The 26,639-nt window shown below is 41.1% G+C and overlaps 1 protein-coding gene across 1 annotated transcript; it reads right to left on the bottom strand.

Moving 5' to 3' along the window:
- Window positions 1–8,966: 8,966 nt before the first annotated feature.
- Window positions 8,967–26,455, bottom strand: ppp1r14c (protein phosphatase 1, regulatory (inhibitor) subunit 14C). Its single transcript, XM_034900834.1, has 4 exons — window positions 26,109–26,455; window positions 13,004–13,087; window positions 12,603–12,635; window positions 8,967–10,664 (listed from the first exon to the last, which is right to left on the bottom strand). Exons 1-4 carry the CDS (start codon window positions 26,340–26,342, stop codon window positions 10,590–10,592), a joined length of 426 nt encoding a protein of 141 aa, XP_034756725.1. The 5' UTR covers window positions 26,343–26,455; the 3' UTR covers window positions 8,967–10,589.
- Window positions 26,456–26,639: the final 184 nt, after the last annotated feature.

Genomic DNA, 26,639 nt, shown 5'->3' on the forward strand with positions numbered 1-26,639 from the left:
CTATTTACAAAAAAATGTAAATGTGGACAAATACACTCTCACAGGTGTTTTCAATAAATCTGGTTAATTAGACCTCAAGTCAGGTTGAATTTGGGTGAAGCAAAGGTATTACAAATAACATTAACGATGGCTCAGTTACTGTATATTCAAATGGCCCAATAAGCAGTTCAATTCAATTCAACAACCTTATTATTCCCACAAAGGGGGATTCGTTAAAGTTTCCCTGCCACACAAAACCGGTTTTACTTTCATTTTTTAAAAATAAGTCAGGTCCATATGTATTTATTTTATGTTGTGAATGTGAGGCCAATCACAAAAGCTGATCATGTTGCATGAGCTCATTACTGTTCACGAGCTCGCCCAGTTGTGCTGGGTAAAGGATACTGGTAGCCAGGCTCTCATTGGCTAGCTGTTAGCCAATCAGAGTCAAGCAGTGTAGCTCATTGAATATTAATAAGAACTGGCACAAGTCTTCCTCCAGGCTTTCTATACCAGGCTAGAATGGCTTGGAACAAGATAACCAAGGCATTTTTTTCACAAAAAATGTTGGAGTCCATGGCAGAACTTCAGACATTACCACAAAGTAATGAAATACGTGTGACAGGGCACCTTTAAGAGCAGCTATCATACACATACAGAACCAAAATTATAAATGTAACACTTCTGTTTTTGCCCTAATTTTTCATGAGCTGAACTCAAAGATCTTAGAAAGTTTTATGTTCACAAAAGGCTTATTTCTCTCAAATATTTTCTAAATCTGTTAGTGAGCACGTCTGCTTTCCCAAGATAATCCATCCCCATCACAGGTGTGGCATATAAACATGTTGATTGACAGCAACCCAGATTTAGACATATTTGTAATAAGCCTTTTGTGTACATTGAAAAAGTCTTAGATCTTTGAGTTCAGCTCACGAAAAATAAGGGCAAAAACAAAAGTGCTGCGTTTATAATTTTGGTGACAACAGCTGTGTGGGCTGACTATGGGTGTGTCAGGCTTTAACACATTATCTTGTCTTATATTTTCCAGTACTAAATACAGTACCAGACAAAGATTTGGACCTTCTACCATTCACTTGAATGAGAAAGTGTGTCCAAACGTCTGACTGATACAGTATAAAGTTTAGCTCTGTTACAGCTTTATCCTGACAATATAAATATGAACTATAAGTTATAGCTGTCTGGTGAAAGTCATGTATCTCCCTGAAAAACAACACTGTTTTCAGCTTAATGCATTATTCTAATGATTCAATGTTTTTTTTTAAGTATTATTTGGCTTAACAGGTAGGATATGTTTTTTAACCCAAAAAAGAAACACTTCTTTTTTAGTTTCTATAAACAAATCCTTAAATTGAAAGATACACTCACTATACAGCGACGATGATATAATAATAGCCAGAGGTTTTATACTGGAAAGCCATTCATTGTATTACTATTGTCGCATATGTCCAGCAGAGGGAGCCCTCTTCTTACATTAATCAAAAATAATGTTTGACTCATCAAAACTAGCATTTTAGCATTTCACAGCGATTCAATGCCTTTCTCATTATGTTTCATTGATACATCAATAAAGTGTTTGAAACACAAGACTCAGCTAATTGCAGAGCTATTTAGAATTTAAGAAATATAGTTTAATGGCCAGAATATGTATGCAGGCTTTGATTTTTACATTATGTCACATTCACCACAGATTCATCAAACATCAAAATTTTGTGTTTATTTAATTAATCACACAGTGCATGGAAATATAACAAAGGCGGTTTCACCTCACAAAGAAGCATTTCAATTATACAAAATGAGACGTGAGGCAAAAATAAACCAGACCACTGTTATTTCAACCAAGTAATCTTTAGTCATTTGAGGAAGGATTTGCTGTTCCTGGCTGAATGTATGCTAATCTCCACGCATATCGCTGCTATTTGCCAACTGCAGGCTTACCCCCTTCTGGATCCCCGGTAAAATAGCTACTGATTGGTGTACAGAAAATTGAAACCATGGCAACCAGCTGTTTGGCAATTCCTCTGATGGAGAAGACAGGAGAAGATTTTGGTCTGGAAGGTACGTACTTGCAGACTCACACACTGACTGACAAACAGACAAACACACACTTCCGGGTAACTCTGTGTTGACAGGGACAGAGAGAAGATGGGAAAATGCTGATTTCAACAGAGAACTTTACTTAATTAACTAGTCATATTTAACCCAAACCCCTTACTCCCTAGTTATTTTTCAGACAAAACTCCTCTAGACAAATCTACCCCCTGCTCCTCTTCTTTAATGATTGCTGTCTGTTTTTGTTTGCTGCTTGTGTCAGAAGCCGAGAAGGGCAGTCAGAGGGTACAGGGCTCAGTCAGTGGGTGGTGGTTAAGCCTGGAGTGACGTTCAGGGGCACGTGCATGATGAAAGCCTCCCCAAACTGTTAGTAATTGGTTCCCAACGGAGCGGGATCTCCCCACACAGGAATCAATCCACACAATGAAAAGAATAAACAGCCTGGGTCTCTGCATGGCATATGACTTATTTTCCTATTCTGACATGAGGGAAGACTCAAAAAGATGTTGTGTATTTGCTTAACCTAAATGTGTGCAACATTTAAAGGGAATGGATGTCTGACTTTTCCACTTAACGATGCTGATCCTCTGGTTGATTAATGCTCAAGGCTCTACTATCCATCAAAGGCGGCAGTGGGCTGCTGAGGAATAAGCAGATCGAGGAACTGATTGGTTTTGAGGACAAGCGGCCTCTTTGCTCCTCACTGATTTATTTGGATTTATTTGTGCGCTTATGTGTTTGTGTGTGCACGCTTGCAGGACTCACAGCATGGGCCAGCAAACATCAAAGTGGAGATCAGATAAATTTCTAGATTAAGCAGTTTGGTTTACCAAGCACGATCAACAATCCAGGGACAAACTGCATATGTTTAGTTCTGAAAGGATGTGGTAATAAAGCCTCTTAAAACTCTTTATATATAACATTACCTATCCATGACTAAACAAGCAACAATCAAAGTTTAAGTTTGAGAAAAAATATCTTGTATAAACTGTATCTCCCAAACGTTGTGTCTATAATCTATTATCTATAATAGTTGTATTCAAGAGTTTAAAACCTCAAGCCAATCTGCTTCATTAAGACTGTGCAGGTGTGGTTGATTGGTTGGAATTGGTGGAAAAAGAAATCCTATTGCCTTATTGATGCACAGAAGTACGTGGTATCTCCTTTTTGTAACCGAGCCTCATCCACTTTAAACCAGTGAGACGAGCACAGACAAAACACACAAACAAATCCCTATGTAAAAAGGAAGCATGCAGGAAGCGTGTTCATGTAGAAGCTGATTGAGAACATATGTTTTAGAGCCTTTAAGGTCTCTGATAAGGGCGCTATTCTGTAAACAGTTTTGGATTAGAGGTGAATATGGGATATAACAAAAAATAACCATTAATGTTATTACCTAAGTGAAAGAAATCTGTTTTGTAAAAGTGAGAATGGGAAATCTTTTGAATCTTTAGAATCAGAAATACTTTATTGATCCTTGAAGGGAAATTTGGTGTCACAGTTGCAATATATTGCACAAAGGGCAAAGGGATTATATATAAAGATAGTAGTAAACAGAGAAGTGTATAAATATCAGAGTACAAATAAAAGAAATATAAGGAGTGTGGATATGTATGATAGTTACATAAGGAATTGTTATGATACAGTAATAACATAATTGAGGACTTGTTATATGAACAGTAATAATGAATAAATAGTAGCAGCAGAGTATTGCACATTATATATTTGAGTCTCATGTAAAATCCAGCTTTTCCTATATCTACTTGCAGAATAACTAGGTTGTTAAATCGTGATCTGTCATTGCAAAATTTCCAACAGCAATTAAAGGCAGCACAGCAGTTAATTTTTTGCTGAACAGGTGTAAAAACTCAAAGAGATAATGAGGTAAACAATGCATAGGCTGCAAAAATGTATTAAAAACCAGCTTGTAAAGACATGTCGATGTTATGTGGACAGTAGTAACACATCACCATCTATAAATCACTCTGGAATGGCAAATTAATAGATGTCAGTGTAGTGGTTACATCTCTTTGGCAATGGATAATCACAGCTTAGCTGCCCATTTTCACAAGTCCCATAATATTTTTTATTGCATACTGTATATTGCCTCGCAAAACGAGAATTAGCTTCATTTTACATTCATTCTTGTTTTCATGATGGTGAAATAACACGTTCTCTTGCAAAATAATAATGAAGCAGGTTTATGAAGGAGGTGATGCTGGTGCAGGTTCAATGAAGCGGTTAATGCTGTCATCTAAATCATAAACCATGTATTCTGACGGAGCTGCCTTTACAGAGTAGGGACAAAAGCAGATGATTGACTATACATTGTGTTGCCATGATTGCACCACACAGCACTTTCTCATTCCTGTCTTTTTATCTTATCATTCTTTCTGGCTCCACCTGTCTCTTTGTCTCTGTCACTACGTCTGCCTCTGTTTCCCTGCCTCTTCATCCTCATGTTACCTCTCAAACAGCAGACAGATATGACCATCTCTCCATAGCAACCCCTCACTTTTGTCACTGCTTTAAGAGCAGTTTCTGAAACCCCACTGTTCATTTTCCTGATCATATTTATAAAACAAAGGGCACAGCCAAACAGATGATTCGTGTACTTTAACTTGCCAAGGAATACCGTTCGGTGGAATCCCATTGGAATTTTTCTTTTGTCATTTGATGAAATAATAATTCATGGATGGATCAAATAAGACCATGCGAGTAGGCATGTAGTTGGTGTTGTTTTGATAGCATTATAGCCTCTTTAATGATCTTTGTCTTTACAATATTCACTAGAAACAGATGGCATAATAGAGAAGGATCTGAACTCACCCCCTGCAGATAGACAGATCCCCTAGCAGGACTCCCCCCATGTTGTCCAAATAGACTTGCCCTGCCTTGAGCACAGTCTTACACACACAAACACACACACACGTTCAGCCGTACAGTCTATACTGTATGTAAGTATGACCTTTTTACAGCGGATCTTCTCCCTCTGGAACTACACAGAAAGGGCCAATCACAAAAAAGAAAGAAAAACCTCAAAAACAAGTAGTTACTACACAAACAGGCCAGCAGACATGTGGCTTTGTGGCCAGAGTAAATAGTGCTATTATTTCTAAATCTCTGACATTAATCCCTTTCAGGGACTCGGTGGCGTTATCAACACTTTAGTGTTAATAACAGCAGTGTTTACTGACATCCAGGCATTTATTGTGTTGGACGGGCTTAGTGGGCAAGCTTTAAACACACAACAGCTAGGCTCTATGTGCATCCCTCCTGAATATTGTCTACCACCATGGCACTTCACTACATTTACATAAGCAGGAGTATTTTTTACATTGTCGTATGGGTACATGTATCTAATTACTTCTTCTGCCACTGCTACACAATGAATGACTAACCCTATGAATACCCTCTTCCTTTTTCAAATCCATCATCTTCTACTAGTGATGACAATAACTGAGGGCAAATATTAGTATAAAGGCTCTGAACTTTATCTCACTGAAACAAGCAATTCCCGTTCATTCAGTCAAATCTGCTATGTGTGTTCACCTCCAGCTGGAGTAGTAGTAATAGTAGAAATAGAAAATGTTGGCAACGAAGTCTGTGTGATCATTTACACACCTACATCTTTTTATGCTTGAAGAGCCAGAGTTGTAACATTTATGTCTGGAGTGCTGGGAAATGGAATGAACTCAGCGTAGTGAAATTAAATACATTTCCCACAAGATGCAACGCAGGTTTAGCCACTCAGACGTATGCAAGCTGTGTAAGTGGAACACATGCACGTGTGTTATAAAGTATTTACAGAGTTCGAGAAAGGAGGTTGTTCCCAGGATTCGGTTGTACTTAAAGTTGAAGTAGAATCAAATATTCAGGAAGTGTCAGAAACACGCAAACTTGCTGCAAATGACTCAATTTGTCTGGCGTACTGTGCAAATGCACTTTATTCATTTTGAGTAATGTTCCTGTCGTACTAGCTCACATGCAGGTTACAGTAGAGATGGTAGGGAGTCCTGGAGTGCATTACTTGTCCTCCTTACCCACAATGCAACCACGGAGGTGACAGACAGATTCAACCCCTCTTTCTCTCTGTCTGGGTAATAAGTGACGCTGTGTGGCTGTGACTGCCATGTGAATGATTGAGCAGGCTACAACAGTGTGACACGTTGGCCCAGCATTTGTCTGATAGTGCAGTTGGGTTCCACAGCAGTGGAGACGAGATGGGATCTGTCTTCCAGATGAAGGGAAATGGAGGGGAGTTGCTGCTGATGTCATATCTCTCATCTATCTCTTTACCGCCTTGGTCATATACAGTCAGGGGGCGGAGAGGAATGCATTCGATCAAGAGTGAGGGTGGCAAAATGAAGAGGGGGATGGGAAGACGTAAGATTTATTAGACTAGGGTCTACTAGGCTATTTTCATATTAGGAAATATATGTATTCATTGGGAATTTACAGTGGCTTTACACAGTAATAGCCATTGACAGCTCATAAAAGACCCCCTCTTTTCTCTCATTTCAATTCATACATCCATACAATTTTCTTTCTTCTGTCAAACAGCTGACTCGATTCACACCAGTTTTAACAGTCTGAAACACCATGACCGACAGCAACGGAGCTGGTGTGAGATTTGCTGGTGTGCAGCCAGCTGACTGATCCGGGTGCGCTGGCTGTCGGGGAGGGGGATGCTCCCATCCTTAACTATTCTCCTCACATTCACCTTGCAGTCCCAATTATTCAACGCCGCGTGCACGTGCGCTGCCAGCCATCCCCAGCTGTGAAAAGTGGGTCATGGAATTTAAAGGCACACGCAGCCTTGTTGCAACTGCACAGCTGCGCTGGCACCGCTTTGGCTTTCCGTTCCTCCCGACTTGCAGTATGTGTGTTCAGTTGTGTTTCCTGCAGTGAAATCCAGGAGGCTGTTTGGGAATGCGTGTGAGTGAATCAGAAGACATTCATTATCACGTTTTCTGCGGGAATAAATGCTGTGGAACGTTTACTAAGAGTGTCATTCTCGCTGTCTGTCTCTGTAAACTGGCCTATATTCTTCCACATGACTTCCCTTTAGAAAGTAAAGTGTTTGCACTTTGATTTGCAGTGAGTTTGACTTGTTCCCTCCAAGATCGGTGATGCAACATTTAAGGTTCATCGTGATTATTCTTTCTTAGAATTGCACCCTCTTAAATCTGAGATCAATGAACACTTTCTACCTAGCAACAATGTACAGTAGGCTAGTCCATACGGGGCTAGAAATGCTGCAGAGAAAGGCTACTCATGCGCACATTGAGCAATAATGTCATACCCTGATGAGCTCTTTACAGAATCAGACCGGGCTGTCCTACTGAACTACTGCCACATTGTATGGCACTGAACACATTGGCAACCACCATGCTCTAATATGGCCCTTGTGAAGCAACACAGGCATGTGAAAGCACGCACGCACACACACACACATAGACACACACACAAATCATATTTTGGGAAATATGCTTATTCCCTCCCTGGGTTAGAATAAGATAAAAAAATCAATAGCGCTCTTATATCTGTCCTCTAAATACAGCTATAACCAACAGCCAGTTAGCATAAATGTAAATGGACAGTTTTTATATAGCGCTTTTCTAGTCTTACCGACAACTCAAAGCGCTTTGACATAGTACAAGAACCACAAATTTATACACTGTGGCCGAGGCTCCAGTACAGATAAACATTCACACACATTTACATTCCGAAGGCGCAGCATCGGGGGCAACTAAGGGTTCGGTGTCTTGCCCAAGGACACTTTGATAAGGGTTGAACCGCCAACCTTCCTTTTCATCACGCGACTGCTCTACCACTGAGCAAAAGCTGCCCCTTTAAAGACTTAAAAACAAAGGAGGGAAAAGGGAACTTGTCATTTTTACGCTTAGGTTTATGTTTGGTTTACACAAGATTAAGTTATAATTTTTTTATAATATTTATGGTAGGCTAACATAACTGGCAGCTGGCTGTAACTTGGCTGTACCTTTTCCAGACATACATGAGCGTGTATCGCTCTTCTCATCACTCTTGGAACAAAGACGCACATGCTTTAGCCATGAAAAACTAAAGCAAAAAACACACAAGAATGGCATGTGTTTAAACAGTACAGTCCTTCTGCATTTTTATTTTCAGCAAAAAAAAACACACACACCACATTACAATTTAAAAACAAGAACGCCTATTGCGGATGTACAGAAACAAAATTGCAGCTGAAAAACTGAATATTTTAGTCTTAATAATAATAAAGGTATAAAAAGGAAAGTGTTTTATTTTGTGAAATAAAAACGTTTGGGCCAACAAAATGTTTCCCTCAACATGCGATTTTAAAAATACATGCAAACGTAAAGCTTTCTAGAATGGACACTTTCAAAATACTCTCCACATGAAATCCCATAAATTATAAAATATTAGCCTATTGCCCCTGAACTGTTTCTTGACAGATACATATCCTATAGAGTACCTCGACTTGAGACCTGGATGTAGTTGCCTATATTGGCCTCCTCTTCCTTCCAATTCACCGATCAAGAAAACACATGATCTTTTTAATACAAATCAAGCATTGCTAGCTGAGTGTGGTGACACTCATCCAGCCCGGTCCAGATCGAGGAACGGATACGCAAAGAGGATGCCACTTTAGACTACATGCACCCCTTAAATAATACAGACACGTTTCTTTCAGACACATTTCTCTGGCATCAATTGACTGAAATTGTGTTTTATACAACCAAAAATCTGGGGAAAAAAAACATAAAAAACAGCACCATTTTTAAAATGTTCCTGCATTCTCTCCAACGTGACCTTCACGTTGTTTCAACTCAAAAGGTTCTATAAAGTTAGACATGGTAGCTATGTCAAAAAAGTAGTTTTTGCTTGATTATAAGTTCATAATATCTATATTCTTTATTGGTGTTTTTTTCTCTGTTTTTTAGCATGCAAGACGGGTGCTTTGCAAGTGTTATGTTAAAATCCAACATTGCCCTGCTTTTGTCTTTGGCAGCTGAGGGTATATCATAGGGCAGAATTAGGTCCGCTCTACTCTGGTCAGTACACGATTTACTGCTCGGAAGTGAAACAGGGCCCAACCCCATGACAGAGTCATGATTGTACCAGAGCTAATAGGTTTTAGAATGTGTTGGTGCACATTTACAACAATACATTACTAAATCCACCTCTCAAACCTGGGATTATGCAACTTTCTGCAACCTGGAAAAGTTTGAATCATCTTAAAATTCCCCGTCCAGGTGAAGATGTCTTCGCAAACTTGACAAACTATCTCTGTGGAAATGCTCTATCACACTAATGCCTCTATGACGTTTAAGATGTAATACTCCCAGTTTTGGCACACCTTCCCTTACAGGACCTGACAGGTTTCTGTGTCAAAGTTTCAAGTTGTCACCAAGTTCAGATTCAACCATGTTTGCCTTTTAGGTTGTCAGTAGTTAAGGTTCAGTGCTGAGAAAGTGAACTGATCCTGAATGTCCTTAAAGGCAACATCAACCACTATTAGAGAAGCAAGTTAGCAGGGTTAAGTGAACCAGAGTCTAAGAAACAACTGCAATGTATGAGCTTTGTGTTTAAACCTAGATGACCAACTGACACTTACACTGATGAAGGAGAGCAATGGATAACACTTTTCCTGCCAATCATACAGGTGTTTTATGCAAGAACTGCAACACCCATCATGCCTTGCTGTAGTGAAAAGTATTCTAGAACAGTGGGTAAAAAGCAAAAATCTTCACACTATTTAAGCCTAACCTTTTCCTCTTTCCAGAGCTTACAGATCACACCATCACACATGACAGAATTTATGTATTAATGCCTTGAGCTTAAAATAAAACTACAGAGCTCCCTTGCATTTGCAAGCACTGACGGAGTAAGAATGAGCACGGTGACTTTAAAGTAGGAAAAATGAAAACTGTTGAAGAGCACATTTCAATCACATGAACAATAAATGGCAACATACAGTACATTTTATTTAAAAGAAGTAACAGCAAAATACCTCAGTAAAAAAATGACAAAACCATGAAGCACCATGTTTACATAGTGCTTCAGCTAATTTCACACCTACTGCAGTACAAACATTTTTTTTTTTTTTACCACCTCCGGTTTATGTTGGTGTTTTATGCTATATGGCTGTAGGTATTACAGCATCAGATTTTAACATGGCTCTGAAATGTGGAATAAGGTGGTATAAAGCACAGTTGCAGTTCTGGCACCTTCCAGGGCTTGACATTTTATTGTGGCTGTAATGTTATTTAACCATGTTGGCTCTGTTTTGCTTAAGTACCTTTCAACAGTCAAATATTATAATACACCTTGTTATTCTACGTGATTGTGAAATGAATGACTAGTGCTATATGCATGGAGTTTATGGTGCCTGTTTGCAAGTTGCAGGATAGTTAGTAATGCTGTTATGTTTAGATAAGTTTTTTTCTGTGTGATGACAGTCCAGGTTGAGTGGGTTAAGTAGGTGGAGCTGAGATGTGTTTATGGTTGATTGACAGTTGAAATCACAGCCATTATAGGCCCTTCTTAGTTGGCGCACTGAGTTTTCTCATTCCCCTTATCCTGCCCAGCAACTCACGGACAAAGACCTGCAAGGAAGAGGGCAAAAAAGAGTTAGACACACAGTTGCACACACCCATTCACACTAGAGTTGAACATGTTTTTTTTAATGGTTTAAGATGCAACAAAGTTGGAAAATCAGATTACAACAGTAAATGCCCCCAGTAAAGAAGACCATCATATGAATCTTTAGATGTCCTCAAGCTATCTTCTATTTCTATTTAATTTTACAGACCAAAGCAGGCAAAGGTGTCCTGCTTTTATTTGTGTGATGGCTTGGATGGGATGTGACCTAAAGACAGGTCCTGCATAACTGTAGTTCAACATATTAGGAAATAGACTTTGCCGAGAGTTGGACAAGCAGATTGATACCACTGTCATGTCTACTAGAAATGGGTTAGCTTAGTTTTGCATAAATAGTTGAAACTGCTAGCCTTGCTCTGCCCAACATGAGAAAAATCTACTAGCTTTGGAGGTGCTGGTGGGGAGATTTAGTTACCTCCAGACACGCTGTTTCCCCATGTTTCCATGTTTATGCTAAGCTAAAATAACCAGCTGCTGGTGTTAGTCGTGAGAGTGAGATATGTGGGAATATATGTATTTTTCCAAATGTTAAACTATTGCATTCCTTTAAGAGAAACATTAAACAAGCAGACACATGCATTTGAACCTAGCAGCAGTTTGTGTTATAGTGAAAGGTGTTTACGGCACAAACTGGAATCTACTGGCATCTAACAGTCAGAAGTAATATTAAAGGATGGGGGGGGGGGGGGGGGTACTCTGAATTATGGTGGTTTTTCCCTTTAAATGATAATAACGGATTATGAAAAAACTAAGTTAGCGAGTACAAAGAACACACATCTTGGGTTTAAGCAAGAGGTTGTATAGAGGCCTGGATGAGGCGGAGAAAATGTAGGAATATAATCCTCCTCATTATATCAGGGATGACTCGGCTCATGACCCAATTACTGATGCCTCCCCCTCCTCTCTGTCTCTCCGTCCATCTCCTTCTTCTCTCTACCCTACAAATCTCTCAATTGTTCTGCCTCTAGCTGTATTTTTGTACATCCCTCTGCATCTCTCTCTTCCTATGTCTTTGCAATAGCATCTATCGCTCCCTTCCCTCTCTTCATCTATTTCAACTATTTTCCCAGAGTACCTTTTTCTAACAGTGCTCTCATTCTCTTTTCATCTCCCATCCATCACTCCCTACCTTTGTCACATTTCTCTCCCTTCTCTGTGGAATTCTGTACAAAATGGCATCCGTGCTACTCCTTTCTCTTACTCCTGATTGGACACTTGTGTAGCTTTGGATACAAGTGACCTTGTAGGTGTTGTAAGTCACAGCCTTGACACACACACACACACACACACACACACACACACACACACACACACACACACACACACACACACACACACACACACACACTCGCAGACAACAGATGGGGAGTCCAGGCTTAACCCCACCTCACCTTAACCCAAACACTTAACACCTCTATATACACACACACACACACACACACAGACACACACACACACACACACACACACACACACACACACACACACACATACACACACACACACAGAAAACTCTTCACACATACACCTTCACACATTCACAAACTCACACTAAACAACACAAAAAGAATCAAATCCCTTAGTGAACAAATTTAGTGTGTGTGCACACCATTATTTTGCTAGCAGCTTTGTGCGTTTGTAAGAAGTCCTTTCAATCTAATGTCATATTTAGGTCAGGATGACAGTAGGAAGAGAAAATGAATGTGAATGTCACAAGAAATTAATTAAGCACACACATACAGATGTGGGGCACAATGCTTCAACATACAGTGCTCTATATGCTGCAAATCAAACAGTACATGCAAGCATTAATAATGTCACACAATCTGCTGGGTCAATGATATTGAGTGTTTCATGGTATGACAGACACTATACACACTCACCTCTGTTGGTTTGTAGCAGTCTATTAATGATTCCTGTGTAAAAAGCAAAAAAAGGGGAGTTGGTGATGGTCTTGACAGCTCTTGGGTTTTTCATTTTGTATTCACTAAGGCAAAATGTAAAGTTAATGTACATTCGGTTTTTTAGTCATTGGTGAGCATGATGTCAGGCTTTATCATCATCATGTTTTTGAATGCATTAAGAATCCTACACAGAGAAATCCAACATACAGTACAAAAGGCAGCAATGCAGATTTGTCCTCTGACACAGTGTACTCAATAGACCAGCATGCAAAGCTTTCACATGAGAAGGTTGACTACAAAGTGAGGAGTTGGCTTCATCTCATCTAGTATACTCATCATACTGTCTAGCTCTTAAGGTGTATTCAGTGTCAGAAGCATACCTGCAGTTTGCTGGCTCTCTCATCGTCACTGTTGACCTCCAACAGATCATCTATGTCTATCTCTACCTCAGGCATCTCTTCCTCCTGAAACACAAAAACACTCTAGGTTAGTGAGCTGCTAAAACAGATTCATGTCATGAAGACAGTGACATGAAAACCAGCAAGAGGAGAGGAGAAACTACAATTGGAAAGATGTTCAAATAAGGCTGAGGCGCTGGCTCATGTTTTACACCCTTTTTCTTTTTTTAGACTCTAACCCCTCACCAAAATCAAAACCCAGAGTACACGCTTTCTCTCACTTTCAGTTCTTTCATTTCACCTCTTTATTTAAAAGACTGTTTCCACGTCTCTGCACTCCAAGCTCAAAACAGCCTGAACGTACATTTTCCTATCAGGAGCAGACATCACATGGAAATGTCATTGGGTTATGCCGCGCTGCCGGGGCAGGGCCGTTTAGTGGCTCTGTGGTTAGAGGCTGTATTCTGCTCAACACCACTTCAAAGGTCCTGTGTTCCTCTGGTTCATTTTATTTCACCACAGGGCTTGTGCAAAAGAGGCACGCAGGGAGGATCAACCCTTTTCTCCCAGCTACCACATAATATAGCTTACAAAGTCTTCGTTCTGGGAATTATAGCCAAAGAAACCATGTGCAAGTGCAGCTTCTTCATCCAAACGGTCGCCTTTACCAACAGATGAACTGCTCAGTAACAACATGATGCATGGTTGTGAGCCAAATTGACTCTGCTATTTCACGCCAGTATCACTCAGAAATGCATCCATATTGGATGAATCCGCATCTCACAAGTTATATCCAATGCAAACATTTGTTGTCAATGCAGGAAGTAGTGTGTCCTTCATGTAGTGAAGTGAAGGTGAATAGGCATGTAGCAAATGGGACATTCATACCATTTGTGTTCCATTGCAGACATGCAATTATGTTTTTATGTCTTTTTATTAACCATTACCATCTTTTCCTAACTTTAGGTGCTTTAGTGGCTTTAACTTATATTTAAATTGAATGCCATTACCAGTATAAATATTGAGCAAGAGCAAACAATTTAAAATGTAGGCATTGGACTTTGATACTGAATGTATTTTGGAGTTTTTTAAAGTGTATGTATGTCTGTGTGTGTGTGTGTGTGTGTGTGTGTGTGTGTGTGTGTGTGTGTGTGCGCGCTCTCCGAAGGGCGTGCACTGGTATTTTGATTTAAGCTCTCAGCATCAAAACTGATTGATGTGCACAGAATAGAATTAGTTCACAATTATATCTTTGAATTTACAATACCTAAGACAAGTGGCAAGATTGGTCCGTTATGTGTTCGACAGCATGACCACAGATGAATTTCCAACTGGAGTTTTTCATATCAATCCTTAACTGTAAGCATGAAAATGAAAAAGAATTGTAATATAGTTCTGGTTCAAGCAGTAAAAACCTACCTCAAAAATACCACTTAACATAAGTGACACTCACACCTTGTGCACATATCTCATTTGAATTTGTTCACACACACAAACACACACTTGACATTCATATAAAGACATTTGCACACAACGCTGCCCCACCTTAATCATCATTCCTGAGCCGTTAAGAGGCATTTACACAACCTGCATTTTAAGCGTCTCGGTCTGTCTATGGACGGGCGTCCCCTTCGACCTCTTTCTTTGAACTCTCTCTCTGCGTCTAAGCAGGAGAGTCTCGCTCTGAAATCCCCCCTCATTAAGGAAAGAAACAAGTAAGATGGAGAAACGAGGGAATATTACAGAACATATCAAAGCCCCTCATCTATTAGTATTGGAGTGTGTGTGGGTTGTGGAACAAGAGGACTGAGGTTATATGCAAATGTAAAAAACATCAGAGATGTGAAAGAAAGTTTGGACTATGGAACTAGGCAGGCCTGCTTGGTTCTTTTGGGGAATGATTGTAAAGATTAACAAAGAATATGTTCATGGCATTTATTCTCTAACTGGGACGTTACAGGGCCGATTGGTGAGGATTGCTGCGTACGAAGTACACACGGCGACACCGTACACTGGTAAGAGCAAATCGCGTTTAACCACGCATCCAGCTTATTGAAATAGCTCACACTGCTGTAATGTGTGAACTTCAGGTAATATTGTATTTGGCATTTTGCAGAGCCACCATCACTGCGTTCGGAGCTTAGCGTCGCCCAAGATGATTGTCACTTGTGATTGGTTTCAAGAAAGGCAAACAACAGAGAGCATTTTTTTCTCCAATCCCATAATGTATGTGTGGTGGGGTAAGACTTTACCCCACAGGGTTGTGGAGATAGGTCTCCACAGAGCCAATGGGTGACTAGGTTGTATCTAAAGACTGTAATTATTATTAATAATTAGCCTAAAATGTTCAAACTATTTCCCCTCAACTCCACAGTTTCTCTAGTAATTTCTTTCTGTAACTTGGTATAAGTTAGAAAAATCCTCCACCATTTGGATGGCTTATTAGAAAAAAATGCAATTGTCAAGGCAACTATAATCTTACGTTGACAAACGAGTTTGAGTTTTATTACCTTAGGACAGATGAAATCCATTACAGATCCAAACTAGAATTTCAAGAACGATTCATTACGACTGCTCTTTCTTCAAAGGTCAGCTTGTTTACACCTGACAGCAGCTACCTGCCAGTTCTGAAATGTGAGCAGAGCACAGAGATCATGGCCTTGGTCATGAATGGCAAAAACAGTATGAGATGGATGAAAAAAAAAAAATACAGTGAGATGTGGACTGCTCACATACTGCTGATTTCCATAGGTTAAAGAGAGAAACAACCTAATAATGCAGATAAATCTATCTATTGTGTGTGTGTGTGTGTGTGTGTGTGTGTGTGTGTGTGTGTGTGTGTGTGTGTGTGTGTGTGTGTGTGTGTGTGTGTGTGTGTGTGTGTGTGTGTGTGTGTGTGTGTGTGTGTGTGTGTGTGCGTGCGTGCGTGCGTGTGTGAGAGACTATTCCACTTGAAAGCAGGCAGTTCGTCACCCTCTGTCACTGTGATTGGTGATGACTAGGGCATGCATGGCCTGTGTGTGTGAAGCATGACTGCAGACAATCGCCAACGACGTGCAAATCTACACATACACGCACACACACACACACGCACACGCACATACACACACACAAATACAAACACACACACAAAGTGTTTGCCACCATCAATCAGAGAAACGCTCACCACAGGGCTTTATCTCTCCGTGGAGCTTGTGAGAAAGTACCTTACTGTGGCAAATACAGTACACTGCATGTAATGACAAGAATGGACCCACTCATACACACTTAACATGAAGATAAACACTGAATTTGCCACCATCCTGCTAGTGATTGAGAGCCTAAAATAGTTGAGGTCACACCCACTGCCCCCGGGGAAAATCACTTTCCATCTTGCCAGCAGTGGAAGCGTGACATAATGACAGCGCACAATGCCAAGAGACATAAAGGGACAGGCAAGATGCTGACACTCCAAATAGGCTATTGGTACCATTTGGAATACATTCCAAATACTATCAAAATAAGTGTACTAAAAATACATGTTTTTTGGGCGATGTAGTGAGTGCCAACAGATTGCAATGGTAACAATATAGTAGTATGCATAGTTAACAACGTCTATATACAAAAGTACTCAATGAAGAAGTATTAAGATTTTTTTGTGTATATGTGGTAGAGACAAACAGAAGCACCATTTGTTGCAAACATGTTTGCATAATGCAGAAGAAAGACATAGTAACGAAAACAGGAAAAGAAAACGTTAGTGTGTATGCTGTGTGTAGACGATAGTGTGTGCAAGACAGATAACAAGGAGCTAAGTGTTTGTTGTAATGAAGGCAACTTTGATTCAACTTTGTGTGACAGCCAGCGAGCAAAAGAAAGTGAGACAGGCCAGCCAGTGTGTTTGTGGTTGTGTTTGTACAAAGAAAGTGTGTGCATGTGTGTCAGACTTGTTTTCACCGACAGCTAAGCAGCCGGCAGCGTTCTCAGTCTGGTTCAACGGCGATGAACTGAATCAAAGGTAATGTACGCGGCCCGACCCTGTGACTCATCACAATCTCTTTTCAGACTATTCAAAAAACTCTCCACGAACAAAGAGTCAAACTCCTTGTGACAGGGAATCACTTCAGTCAGGCCAAGTGATTCGTAATTATTCCTATTCATAGCCTACTTACATGAACTAGAGCTACCAGTTGTATAGAACTGCAGCTCAGGTCATCAGCATGGCTTAGGTCAGAATTATGTTTGGTGTCTTCAGTATTTTTTTATTATGCCATGCACAAAAGTCCACAATCTACAGTTAATAAATTAGATAATATCTAGTTAATGATTAGATAATCTCTATAAACAGATATCTGCATATATATTCTGAATCTGTAGGCAACGTGACAAGATTTTGGTATAGGAAGAAATTAGATTTCTGTTTGTAGTCCAAGTCCAAGGTTTTGGTTGCCTGCAGGTAAACAGTCTGTGTGGAGAGCAGAAAAGGCGGAACGCATCGGCCCAATTGCAATCTGGGAACAGATCTTTTGTCTGATGACAATCTTTTTATTAGCTTTTTTATCTGCATTCATGTGCAGATATCTGTTTATGATTAGCCAAAATGTCGTCTGAACCTGGATTTGGTTCCTAATCTGACTGTTATCAATAATGTATAATTATTGACGAGCAAGCCTTGAACCAGACATCCACGGTGGCATGTCATTTTTCATGTAATAAGCTGAAGAAAAAGAGCAGAGGGTTCATCTTTTCAAAACAAAGGGACGCGGACTAGTGGGCTTTAAAGAACAAAGGGAATTTGTCAGGTTATTGAGAGGTCGAAACAATGGAGTGTCAGAGAAATGGGCAGTCCCTTATCCCACCCGAAACACCTTAAATATCTGCAGTAGGCCTACATTTTTAATTTTGTTAAATAAAAACACGTAAAACAATATAGTCAAACCCACAGCCAGTGTAGTCTATAAGATAGCATTGTTATAATTGCTTGCTCAGCGGGCAGCAAATTAGCTTGGTAGCGGTTGTGTGTGTGTGTGAGTGAGTGAGACAGATCACACAGAGACAGTATGGTTATTTCGATATATACTGTATATATATTGTTTATGGTTCATTTATATTACACCATAAACAGTGACAAACAACCACAAACAACACACGTGTCCCATAACTTAGAAAATGTTGAGCACACACACACACACACACACACACACACACACACACATAAAATAATAACACCCATGTCTTAAGTAAAAACTAAATTGGCAGAGAAACATAAGTAAGTGGGCACAAAAGAAACAAAGAAAAGAAATCAAATGAGGAAATAATTCATAATTCCAAAAGTCAAACAATGAAATGACAAGATGTTTGTTAAATTAGGAACCATGCAGAGATATGAGAGTAACAGAGATGTAAACAAGACTGCAAAAGTGAAAAGAATATAGAGTTATATATGAGAGCGGTAATTAGAAAACATAACGGGGGGAAATAAGATGCAGGGAGATGGAGAGCACACAGGTAAGTGGGTCACTGTGATGATGAGGCAGAGGAGGATTGTGCAACAAAGTAAAACCTCACAGCTCAGCTTTCTTTCTCGCTCTACACCGCCATGCTGTGTCACATCAAAGGGACAAATTCATCTTAGGAGACCGTGTGAGCTGAGGGATAGAGACAAACTACTGTATGCCAGAGAATGGAGGGTGAGGGTGGGACAAGAGGACAAATGCTTTCATGTCTCACAAAGCAAAATGTACACTTGGAACACTAATGGCAAAGGGTGCAATGTTGGGAAGAAGTGTGTCTATAGCTATTTCCCCCTCCCACCTCCGTTTTGGATCACATCCCTATTCCGCCTCTGGCGATGCAATTTGCAGAAACCATACAGCATGGATGATGTGACTTCACTGGATAAAGTTAGCTGCAGCAGCAAAAGCTCTTTCCCACGCTGATTCAGCTCTACTCTAGAGGACATGGCATATCAGAGAGGGAAACTGGTAGAAAGAGCGGGTCGGGAGGGAGGAATAAATCCTCAAAGGAGAATTCCAGTCAAAAAATAGCAAGAATTCTGCAGGCTGAATTTTTGGACGCTAATTATGATGTAATTGTCTTAAGCATTCATTCAGTGCTCATTGTGGTGGTTGCTTTTCCACAACAGGGCTAACAGTAACCCGGCTGTCGTTTTCCTCAGGCCAGCTGGGTATCGGTGTCCAACCATGTCCCCATCTTATACTCCTCATTCATTTATCCTATTTTTTTTTTTGTGGAGAAAGCAACAAACGTTTTGTGCTTTAATCATATTCCCCACAGTAATCATCACTACATTCTCTTTATATATTGATACAGAGTACAGGTTAGCTATGCCTCAGAAGACTTGTCGGATGGTTGAATAACTTTGGGAAACCCAGACACCTTTCCAAAGCAGGGCGCTGTGTCTGTACATTTCTGTAATTTCTTGATATTTAGATTTTTTAATTTTTTATCTTACATCCATTCCTACTTCATGCTGTGACTGGTCAACTGTGCAGAGGTGAGAAAGGAGCCAAGCTTTGAACTTCTCTCTCACTCTTTTTTTAATCATTTATCTATTGTCTATGTGTATATGTCTTGAAATGTCTATCTATCATTTATTTAATCAACAATTTTTTTATGTAAACACCCGAGTACCACACTATGAATGCTGTCCAGGTTCCAGGAAAACTACAAAAAAATGACATCTTTAAACAATATCATGTATGTTACAGCTAGAAAGACAACATCATCTGCAAACAGCAGAGATTCCACGTCGCTGAACTGAAGACTCCCCCAGACATCAGAAGCAGCTTGATGTGCATAAAGTAGATTTGACAACAGGCTTCATTATTGATATCTCACATTCACCTCAAACAATTCTTTCTTAAAGCTTTGTGTAGCCACTGGTGACGTGCACATGCTGTCTTGTGGTATAACTGTACAAGGTCAAAATCCATACAATCATCTCATCCTCCTTTGGTTAAAATCCTGATTTAAAGCTCAGACCAAGTATGGTTGTGGATTCAACCATGAAACTGTCAGCATCTGTCTTGTGACTCCCATTTCACACTATTGTGATTTCGGGGGCGCATGATTCATTTTACTGTGTTTACCAGGCACAGTTTCTCCCTGTGGCTAACGAATCGACAGCTGGTGCCCATTTGGACCTTTGCTCTCAGTGCAAAGCAAAGCTTCCAGCCAAACTGGACTTAAAACGTCCATAGCACCGGGGTCATATGCTGTCAGCCAGTCAAATCAATGGGTTTATGACATATCTGAGGCAATTAGAAACCACTTTGTTGTGAGGACAGAGTGTACATGATAAACAAAATTGTACACATTTAATAGATTAAGAGTGCTTTCGTACTGTTTTGATCCATTGTTGCCAAATGTGCACAGTCATTCGCATACAAAGGTAGACTTACAAAGAAAACTACACACCCACATGAACACACCCTGCCGACTTTAATAGTCAAAACAATAATTTTCCTTCTCTCTGTCGTTCCCTCAGTCTCACTCTCACAGACACGCGTGAATGACGACTGTGTTTTTGCATCTTTTTTCACAGTGCCAACCACAGAGTGAGTCAGTGTTTGCACACAGCCAGTTTATAAATTGTGTCGGCCTGGCGACAATGAAACCAGTGATTAACTGGATCATCTTGGGATGGGGGGGGGGATGTCATAGGAAGACAAGAGAGTCAGTGTGAAAATTCAACATTTCTTACCTTTCACGGTCTCAGCAGCTTTCCATTTTTGCATTTCCACACACAGCATTTCACTCGATTATGATTGCCAATTGCACTTGGCATTTTAAGATTTTGATTTTAGTTCCGTACCACTATCTCTTGGGACTTGATGGCTTTAATTGCAAAACATATCATTCAAGTAAATAACCTGCAGACAGGTTATACTTTCATGTTTAACCCTATCCATGTTTACTTTCTCTTCCATGCAGCAGACGCATATTCCTCTCTGGGGTTTGTAGAAACATCTAAAAACCACCATGACAGCCTTAAGGTATCACAGTTAAAGCCATAATCACAGCCTTCAGGGTAAAGATGAAATCATTTTATAATTTCAGTACATTTTGGAGTAATGGTATATTTCAGCACTGTGTTCTGTGGTGGTATCATTTTGTATACTTGGAAGGTATATGTGATTAACAGTGTAATTTACAGACTTTACAAACTGCCAGTTTATATTTACGGGAAAGCCACAGGGATGACAACAGAATAAAAGGGAGAGGAGAGGGAAGAGGATAAGAAAACAGGTGGGTGGGTGTCCCGGTGGGTTAGAAGTTGAGATGAGAGAGAGGAGGGAGAGGGTAGGGAATGACTGCAGGACGAAGTATGTAGAGAGATGACAAAAGGGGAACAAATTGTAACCGATTTTTGACGCCTTTCTGCTGTTTATACCCGTTCCAACAGCTGGGGGCTCTCCGCTCGCTAAAAGGCCATCTTGTCACCTCTGATTTGTTTAGCAGCAGATGCGTGCGTCTGCAGGTGCTGCATGACATGTGTCAACGCGTGCTCCTCGAACACAGGCGCTAAGTGAGGTCCTATTTTTGTCCGAGTAATTTTAATGGCGAGGAGATAAGTGTCTTCCCTGCCAAGCACAGATAACAAAAACAAGAGTGACCTTCCCCGCCGGATCCATAGACCCATCAAGGTCACACATTAAAACAAACATCCAAGTCTCCCACTGGGGGTGGCTCAGTCAGCCCGGCTGTATTTAAAAGACTGGTGGCCATTCCATATCCAAGTGTTTAAGGTGTGCATGTATGTTTCTTTTCACTTTTTCAGTTCAATACACTTAGTGAATGAACTAATTCATTCAGTTCACTTCCCCAGTACTCTTTCCCCTCGCTTGCTTTTTTTGTGTGCATTTTGACCTTTGTCTGATTATAAATGGACTATGAGCTGGAACAGGGAGCCACCATTTTCAATATAATGAGGTAATCAAGCTTAGCCCACATCCTGTCATCAGTCAGAGTGAAATGGGTTCAATTGACCACTGAATTCACCTCTGACAGTTGATGAATGCACATTTAAATTGGCTAATAAAGGAGGGAAATGATGAAGACACCCCATACCTGCAGCATAACAGTATCCTAGATCATACAATAATATCTGCTTACAGATCTACGGTATGTGTACATATAGTATATCCAGTATAACAACGGTAACACAATGCCCTTGTGTCAATATTTGTGTTTATCCCCAGCATACTATTCTTAAACCTATTGAACGTTGCTAATGACTTGGCTTGAATTGCACTGTTTACTCCACCTCTGCTGCCCAATGAGGTTCACATGATACACGACGGTCCTCCTTCCCAGCAAGAAAAACATGAAAGGGGAGTAAAGGGGAATGTTATTGACAAGGGCAAAGGAAAGGTAGGGGGAGGAGAGGGGATAATGATGCACACAGAAAGGGATGAAGATGGGGTTTTTTCTAACTAAAGTAGATGTCAGTGTTGATGTCAGCAACAAAACCCACATTCCTTTGTCCATGGCACGCATAGACACTCAGACACACACACACACACACACACACACACACACACACACACACACACACACACTCAACCTTGAGACAGCCCTCCTACACAAAACAGTATGGAAATTAACCAACCCCTCCATACTGTGGGAATGATCCGGAGAGAAAGAGGGCAGCAGACCTAAGAGGTAGTATAATCCACAAGAAGATGTTCCATCTCTGTGTTGTTCTTGCTCTATTTGGTCCAAATATGCACGTGTGTGTGTGTGTGTGTTACATGTGAGTTCAAGGGCTCATCCCTTGAACCGCTCGCCACCCCATACCTGCCAAAGAGCAGCGGAATATCCTCAACCCACAAAAGCATGTAGGGCTTCAATTACACACATTCATACAAAGCCAGAGACAGACACAAACACAAACACACACAAAGCCCAAAGGGCAAAGCGATGTATGTTGGCAGTGTCTGCGCTCGCACACATGAATAAGCTTTATTGAGTGGGGTTCTATTGACGCAGAGCCATGAAAAAGTAGGGCATTACAGAATCTCTCTCTCTCCCCTCATTCTGCAGCATGCACCCCAACAAAACACACATGAAACTGCAGAGTCAGATTTAGCACTCTGTCAATCTCTGTCGCTCTGTTAGACTCTCTCACACACACCAAGTAAAGAACAATGTCTGTTTCTCAACAACTTCCATCGATTGTATGGAGGGTTTTATTGTAGCTTCCTTGCAGAGACTTAAGATGAGAAGATTAATACCACTTTTTTGTCTGAGAGGTGGATCAATCTTCTCAACCCTCGGCAAGAGATGAGTCTGCTTGTCCTGGGTTTTTCAACCCACAACCTGAGACACATTTTGGACAGAACAAATTGGTAACGGAGATTTTCCACCCAGCTTTACTTGAGAACAATATCCAATTTCTGCACTCCATTACCTTCAGTATCATCACAGGTCCTCCACCCTACACAAACACACTGTGGTGATCTGTAGTGTCAGGTTTTCTTATGAAACTGATACAGAGGCTGACCTTTAAGCCAGACCAGCACTGCCAAAATCAGCAGTCTCTCCCTCTATCTATCTATCACACACATACACAGACACACACAGACACACAGACACACACACACACACACACACACACCTTGTCTATCTTGGGTCTGAACATGGAGGTGTCAACACGCACAAAGGCAGTGTGACTTCCTGTTTACACTCATGATCAGTAGAGCAGTAAAGTCCACTTGCTCAAACAGTGTCGTCATGTATCTATTCATGGATGAACAGATAAAAGTAAGCCTCAACAATCTACCACAACAACGTGTCAAAATAATGATGGACTGGTTTCATTACCTACTGTCCTCTGAAATGCAGCCAGCTTGTATGTGTTTCTACCACCAGTCAACACCTTGCTTATTGCAGCAACCAGCATGATTTCAGACTGGGGGGATTATCATATTATCCCATTTGCTGTGTGAAAGATATATATGAGGAGGTGTCATGCTGCTTGGAATATCTCCTGAAATCTGGGTTGAATTCAGGGATAAAAGGGACATCTGCAGACAACCGAGTGGAGTCTTTTTCAACAGTAATGCTGCAATAGTGAAATAAAAGATTGATTTCCATCCAGCAATGGCAATAGAGACAAGACACAGTGTTTTTGACTATTAAGCTATATGCATTTGCATTAAACAAATAACAGGCTACCATCCATTGGATTCAAATATTGCACGACCGAGATATGACTCTAGATGCATGCTGGGCCGATGCACTCCAGCCCTTATAGCAACACCAAATAGATCAGCCGATCCACGCGGGGAGGCATCATACGACTTGTAAATCAAGCGCACCTGCTGATGGCAGACTAACACACGGCCAAGAGCTCATCCGGCTTTGAAATGTAAACTAGTCCACTCTCAGACGGGCTATGCAGCTCTTTTCAACTTAAGTGAGAACCACAGTAGCAGGACTAGAAAGAGAGGAGGAAGCTTGCAAACAAGATGACAGCTGTAAAAACAGCAGCTTAGGTTTATGGATGATGATTCGCTTTCGGTGATGTTTAAGTAGATGGAAGCAGTTTTGGAGCTGTGGGAAATCGTGATTGCTCTGCACACATGCAGACAAAGATATTTGCATTGCAATGCTCTATCAGCAGACAAACTACGGGGACAGACAATAATGTTGACATGCAATGTCCTGCTGTGATTTGTGCAGGATCCTTTTCTACCCATGCACGCGCACTGTAACCACTCTTAGTTACGGTAAGAGATGCAGCATATCACATAAATGAACATCTGCATGCACATCAATGATGTGTAGGCCTGTCCACACACAGACAGACACACACACTCACACATAGCTTTATATTGAAATAAAATGTAATCCCAAAGTGTAGTTTGACAGGTTCATGTGTGCAGGCATGTGTGGATGCACGCTCACACCGCCCGTTTCATATCTGATTGGCTGAGTCTGAGTTGACAGGCTGACTGTCTGCCTGCCGTGTGTATGTGTGCTGCATATGTGTGCGCTTGTGCAGAACCTCTGTTGCGAGGAAGGGGGTCAGAGCCAGAGGAGGTGATTGGCTGGTGATGAGAGTCACAGCATCAGCACATCCTTAACCCACTGCCCTTCTTTCTTCTTCTCCAGTCCACCCCATCCCCCAGCAGCATACCGTAGGGCACACTCAGACATGCACTTACACATCACCCATAGAATCTCTCTCTTTCTGCACCCCCATCTCTCTCAACACACACTCAGACCTGCATGCACACAAACTCCCATACGCACACACACACACACACACACACACACACACACACACGCACACACTTGCCACTTGTGAGCGTGAGAGCAAAGAATAATGGAACTGTCAATATCGTGAGGCGAAAGATCATCCCTCAAAAGGTGGAGAGTGTTTAAAGGGTCAGAAATCTGCCTCAGAAACGATTGAGGAATTAAATTCCAACGCACAGAACGTTGCTTCAAAGGTAAACTGGAAGACTATGATGGCCTCTTAACATGCCTTTTGCGTACCCAATTTAGAAAAACAATTAAAAAAAATAGACACAGTCCAAAAAAAAAGGCCAAGGCGACTGGTGCGTAAAAGGCGCATGTGCGGTTTCTCTCACCTTTCTCATTCTCGGTTTAGGTAAACCAGCCATCTCTCTCTCTCTCTCTCTCTCTCTCTCTCTCTCTCTCTCTCTCTCTCTCTCTCTCTCTCTCTCTCTCTTTCTCTTTCTCTCTCTCACCCCAACGACAGAAAGGATAAGACACATTTGAGACAGACACAGACATTATTAAACCACACAGTTTTTGGGCCGCTCAGACACCCCTGTTATTCTCGCCTCAACCATAATCCAGCAGGTATCAGTGCAGCAGAGGACAAAGAGACGCTGTTAAACTCAAAGACCCTGACTGTTTAATGAAGGATGTTAGGGTTCGCTTTAAATATGGGTGCCTTATTCTGACGCCTGGGCAAAGGATCGCAGCATCGAAAATCACATGAAATGAACTGCAGTTTTATCTGATCCAGACAATGCAACTAATAGCCTATGGTTGGGTTTAACCCATAAACCCATCAAATTGCACTGGGTGTGATTTATTTCCCACTCACCTCACAGTCATACAACTCGCTGAGCTGCTCGATGATCCACTCCTCCAGGACGAGTCTTTTCCGCAGCTCTTTCCTGTCGTACTTGACCGTCACTTTGCCCTGTTTCTTCTGGACCGGGTCGTCCCCGGTGATGGGGCCGGACCCCACGCAGCCAACTCCGGGCGCACCTTGGAAGAAGACGCGGCCGCCGGCGGTGGGCAGCGGGGCGCTAGTCTCGGTGCTGGCGGCCGACATTGCGGGATGGAAGGGCTTATTATTGAAGAAGTGTGTGACAGAGTGGGGTACTGCTGTGCTGAGTGAGACTGCGAGCTGCACAGCAGATAGGAGAATGGTGAGGAGCTTTTAAACAGCTGCTATTTAAAGCGCAGAGCCGGAGACAGCCGAGAAGGCGGAGCGAACACTGCAAGAAATGACCATACGTGGCGCTTGTCTCCTGCTGAAATTAGAATCGATGTTTCCATTAAAAAAGGAAACCCTTTTCTGTGGAGTGGTCTTATAAAAATAAGTGTTTCTAACCCTTTGTTTTAAGTG

This window comes from Etheostoma cragini, chromosome 18 (assembly GCF_013103735.1).
Source record: "Etheostoma cragini isolate CJK2018 chromosome 18, CSU_Ecrag_1.0, whole genome shotgun sequence".
In the NCBI taxonomy this organism is placed as follows: Eukaryota; Metazoa; Chordata; class Actinopteri; order Perciformes; family Percidae; genus Etheostoma; species Etheostoma cragini.

Coding starts and splice junctions, on each gene's coding strand:
- ppp1r14c (XM_034900834.1), bottom strand. CDS start 26,342: ATGTCGGCCGCCAGCACCGAGACTAGCGCCCCGCTGCCCACCGCCGGC. Junction 12,636..13,003: donor AGAGAGCCAGCAAACTGCAG/GTATGCTTCTGA, acceptor CTTTTTACACAG/GAATCATTAATAGACTGCTA. Junction 10,665..12,602: donor ACTGCTACAAACCAACAGAG/GTGAGTGTGTAT, acceptor TCTTCCTTGCAG/GTCTTTGTCCGTGAGTTGCT.